This window comes from Xenopus tropicalis, chromosome 2 (assembly GCF_000004195.4).
Source record: "Xenopus tropicalis strain Nigerian chromosome 2, UCB_Xtro_10.0, whole genome shotgun sequence".
Taxonomy (NCBI): domain Eukaryota; kingdom Metazoa; phylum Chordata; class Amphibia; order Anura; family Pipidae; genus Xenopus; species Xenopus tropicalis.
The window spans coordinates 51,037,333-51,042,798 of NC_030678.2; the positions used below are offsets into that span (position 1 = coordinate 51,037,333).

Consider the following 5,466-nt stretch of genomic DNA (forward strand, 5'->3'; position numbering starts at 1 on the left):
CCTTGTGACCACTGGAATTCTGGGGAAAAAACACTACCTTGTGGGGAATAAATATGGTGATTGCACTGGAATTGCACTTTGCTTGCTGCACTTGTAGATGTAAATGAGGCCTTTATGTTCAATTCCATTATTTCTGAATATAATCAGTGCTAACAATGGAACTGTATCAAATTCTTTATCAAAAGTAGATCACCTGCAACCACAAGGTATGGGTCGCTGCTCACCTACTTCCAGAAGTCATAGTATTGTGATTTAAAATATATTCCAAAATCTTATTCCTCATTAGCCCCTCCCAAATCTTGAATGTATACCATATAATTATACATTGTAGGTATTATACTGTATAATATATCTCCTGCTCCAAAATATATGTTACCTCAGACAGCTGTAATCTTTGTCTTTGCATAAAGTCTTCTTATATACTTATTTTCAATAAGAGGGGTATAGAAAAGACAGGGGAAAGAAATGAATAGACAATCTGACATTTTTAGAACACTTTATTTTTATTTTCAGACATTAAGTACAGTACATTTTTATTTTTAAGCAACTCTATTCACTGGCTACTTTCAAGTTTCCATCCACAACTTTTTTGTGATTCTCATTCAATGTTTTTCTTTGTTCTAACCATTTAAAGCGTGGCTGTAATTTTGGGTTGTTAGCGATAATTACTATAGGACTAAGTGCAGAGTAGGAGCAAGCCAGTGCTATTCTGGCATCGTTCATATCATTTGTAACTCTGGTTAGGGTCAGTGTATAGATCCACATACAGTTATCAAATCCAAATAATAAAACATACAAAATAACCAACATAATAACAGCTCTAGAGGCTTTGTCTTCAGCTGATTTTCCTTGTGCTCTAGAAGAACTTCTTATGTCCTTTACTGATCTTTTATGTTTTATCAAAATGTAAACAATGTATGTACTTGCCAGAGCCATTAGTCCAACAAGTAGGAAATCCCTGGTAGCAAACAGCGAACCATTAGCAATATAATTATTATAGGTTCCAAATGCCATATTACAGTATACCAGGTACAGTGTGTAAGGAGAGGCTGTAGAATTCTTTTTGGCCTGGGCATAGAGGCCACTGCTTGGATCAAGGATAATATTAATAACTAGGAGGCATATTGTAATAGCCAGTACATTTGGGGTCACCTTTTGCTTTAGATAAGACCAGATTCCACTTGATGGAGCAATGAGGATACACTGGTAACAACTTAGAAATGTGGTGGTAGAAATGGACATAGACCTGCTCACTCTGTATGTGTACACAGAAAGCTTGCACTGAGTGTCATCCAGCAAATTTTCTACTCCTATGGCATTGAGATACTGAAGGATGACTCGAGAAAAGACGATCAGAAGATTCATTAAAGCCAAAGCTGTCAAGATGATGTTTGTAGGTAGAAATTTCTTTTCTACCATTTTGATAAAAATGAACTTTAGCACAATGTATGAATTTGCAGGAATCCCAATTATCACCAGAAACAGGAAAAAGGCTGCTTTGCTAAGAAGATTGATATCCATCAATTTTATTTGAAGAGGCTCCTAAAAGAAATAAAAATAAATATATTGATGAAAATGCTGGGAACAGATTATAAAATGGTCAAGTTCAACATGATCCAGAGGAAGGCGAACAAGACTCTCTAATTAGCCTCTTGACTCCAAGTTTGCAATTTGATCAGTCCCTAGATCAACTTGATCAACAAATTCAATAATATATTCTTTATGCATTGGTGACCAAAACTGCACGACATATTCTAGATGGGACCTTTACAGCCCTCTATTATGGTTTTGCCTAATGCAGCCCCATTAAGGCTAAATGCGCTTGAATATTGACCTTACATTTATAGAATCTCATCTGCCACTGTACAGATTGGCAAACTTCTGATGCAAGGATGCCACACCCTAGATGGCTTTAACTGGGTTGCACAGTTTTGTCATCTACAAACATTGATATATTACCTACAATACCCTCCTCTAAGTCATTAATGAATGAGTTAAATAAAAGTGGACCCAATACAAAACCCTGAGGGACCCCACTGAGAACCTTACTCCAAGTGGAGAATTTACCATTAACAACCACCCTCTGTACCCGATCCTGTAGCCAGTTTTCTATCCATGTGCAAACGACTTCACTAAGACCAATAGATCTTAGTTTAGAAAGCAGTTGTTTGTGGGGCACTGTGTCAAATGCATTGGCAAAATCCAAATAGATCTCATTTACTGCAACCCCACTGTGAAATTGGTCTGACATGACCTAACATTCATAAAGCCATGCTGATTACTGCTCATAAGGACAATCTTCAAAACATAATTTTGAATGTGTGAAGCCTTCAAATAAGTTGCCTACTACAGATGTCTGAGAAAATCAGAAATATAGGCCTGGCTAAAACTTAATTCGGTGTGTTCCATCTGCCCTGATGCCACATTAATTTTATTCATTAAAATTATGTACAATTTTCTGCGTTATGTATACACTGAAGAAAATATCTTATTTAGCACATTTGTCTTTTATATATCTGTTATAACCACAGTTTTACTTACTTAACGAAGCCACACTCTCAATCTGCTTCTTTTTACTATTAATAATACTTATTGGGGGTTAGTCTTAGCCTAGTTATTTACAATAAGTCTTCATTTGCAATTTTTTTTATTATTTTGTTATTTATACAGAGGATGTTAAGCTACAGTGAAACCTCAAATTTACATCCCCTGATTTTAAGTTGTCCTGCATTTTACACCATTGTTTTGTGGTCCCACTAATATATAACCATAATAAATTTAAAAAATAGATTTTGCACCATTTTTTTCTGGTCCCCTTAAAAACTTAAAATGGGGGTTCTACTGTATTAAGAATTTCAATAAAACTAAACATCCTCTCCCTCTGACCCCCTCTTTACTTGATCCCCCTCTAACCATCTGACCATCTGAGTCCATCACCAAGAACAGTGTTAACTTCATTATTTCAGTAATATAAGTCATCATATACTGTCAGTAAAGTCTTAATACTTGGTATATACACCACAAGCTTTAATCAGCACTCGTATTGGCATCCATGATACTAATTTTTTCTAAATCTGAGAATTACATTACTTCAGCACCAATTTAGAGCATCTTAGAGAGTGTTTTATAAAGTAAGCTTACCTTTTCCTTCTTGTTCTCAATCATGTTCAAAGTGGTTGTGGCCTGGTGACTGTTCAAAACTGTACAATTTATATTTACATTAATTTAGTAGTCTTAGTAAAATATGTATTTGCTTATGTAATTTCAGTCGGATAAGTATATGTGTATAATTATCTAAAACTTGGATTGATTTATCAAAAGAAAATCCATTGTAAGTAGAATTGTGAATAGTCTTATACAAAATTTTTTTTATTAGACTTGCTATATATAGATATTTATTTATTTTGTTTATCTGCTTCATTGAAATAGCTTCCCTTAACTGTAAACTGCTATATTACTTCAAACTACAAAAGAAAAAGTACTACTAATTGTTTTAAAAGTACAACAAATATCCATATTAAGGTAAATGATGGGGAATGGATTCTCTCCTGTCATATGCCATATTTGTCCCTGCGAAGAAATATTTTGTTAAGCTGTAGGGTTTGAATTTTGTGAAGATGACGACATTCTGGAACTAACAAGAAAATTAGGTTGAAAATGTATTTAAAGTTAAAGACATTGATGAGACAACCTGTTTAGTATGAAACAATATATATACCCCCCATGCAGACCAGACTGCTATACGTACACTAACACTTCAATAAAGGGCTGTGGGCTTAAAACATAAACATTATTCTGATGTTTGGAAAAACTGTAGTATTAAAAGCTAAATAATCAGTAGATACTCTCCATGGGTTTAGGTCCCATATGAGAAAGTTGAGACAATATATACGGGTTTTTGTTTTGTTTTTTTATTCTGCAGATACACATGCAACAATATAATGTTTGTATTAGAACCTAGGCATTGATAAACAGTTGAAACTGCGCTAATGTACAGGATTAAACTGAAAGAAAAAAAAATGATATGCTGTATATACAGGGCCCTGCAAAAGTATTTATTTATATGAGCAGTTCTCTTATTTCTCTGAAATATAAATCCTACACTGAAATTGTCTTTATTTTAAAAGGTTGAAACTCAGATTTCTTTTTTTAATGGGCATATTTAAAGTTTGAAAAAATAAAAAGCTGAAAATGCAAATGTATACATTTTAATATTTTAAACTCCATGGGAATTTTTTTAGGATGTAGTTGCATGGGTTAAAGTATATGAAACTGATACAGAAACCCAATGGGTAAACTACATGAAAGGATTCCCATCCGACATGACACACGTGTTGGAAGGAAAAGCTGCATGCTGCATCTTCATCCACAAGATAAAATCTGATGGTGTCTCATTGAAATACATTGACTGAAGGATGTAGATGCAGGAACAAAACCCACCATCAGACTAAAACCCACCAACAGATTACAAAATCTCGTTCTGTTGCATGACAAAATCAGCAGTGTGCAGTATGTGCAGTATGAAGCAAGGAGGGAAAGGAAGGGAGAATACCTTTTTAGAGATGGCTGCCTGTTCTAGAAAATGTGAAGTAAGTGTGACTGAGTAAATATTTGATAAGGTGAGCCAAAAGTGTGGCGTTTTTACTAAACAATAGGAGGACTATTGGGCAGAATGCTTTTTAAATTTTGACTTGCAACTCCTATGTTACTGTTGCTTTCTGTTTAGGATAGCTTTTTCCCAAGATTTCATTTTTAGCAGTCTTAAACCAGTTATTTTGCAGTATTTTTATTTGTATTTTGCACCATCCAATTTTTCTATTCTATTTTATTAGTATTCCTAGGCACTGCTGACAACAAGCAGCCCAATTGCATAATGCTGCCACCGCTCCACCATATCAAGATCTCTGTATAATAGTGACCTATAAAGTAAATTGGTACTCAAAAGAATTACATCAAAACATGTCTGGAGTTAGTCAAAATGCATGAATGTGACTGCAATTTTGAAAAATAATGGGCTAGATTCAATTTGATGAAAAGGGTTATCTCCTAATTGAATTCCAAGCTTTCCAATAGAACATGATTCATTGAGAAAAATGTATCTTACTATTTATCGCATGAAAACTCTATTGAAGTCTATGGGGAAAAAACTGGAACAGAATTAGGAGAAAAGTTTTCTCTCTCCTCAAACTGAATCTTGCCGATAACTTTTCACGTGATAAATCATTCATTTTTTCATTGATTTAAATCTGGCCCATTCAAATCAGACAAAGACACAGCTTTTTAGCTAAGGTTTAAAGCAAAAAGTGTGGTTCTAATCTACCATTGCCCACACCCAAATACCAACAGAGAAGTGAAAGGGGGTAGCATCATGTGTATAACATCCTGCCTGGATTTGAACCAGGAACCCATTGCTTGCTTTATAGTTTCCTTGCCTCTCACCTATTTGGGCAGGACTGCTGGGTTCCT

At 34.6% G+C, this 5,466-nt stretch overlaps 1 protein-coding gene across 1 annotated transcript; it reads right to left on the reverse strand.

Annotated features, from left to right (window-relative positions):
• Positions 1–515: 515 nt before the first annotated feature.
• LOC116408811 (olfactory receptor class A-like protein 1) lies at positions 516–1,657 on the reverse strand. The gene has a single exon (XM_031896779.1). The coding sequence runs from the start codon at positions 1,519–1,521 to the stop codon at positions 550–552; it is 972 nt and encodes a 323-aa protein (XP_031752639.1). The 5' UTR covers positions 1,522–1,657; the 3' UTR covers positions 516–549.
• Positions 1,658–5,466: the final 3,809 nt, after the last annotated feature.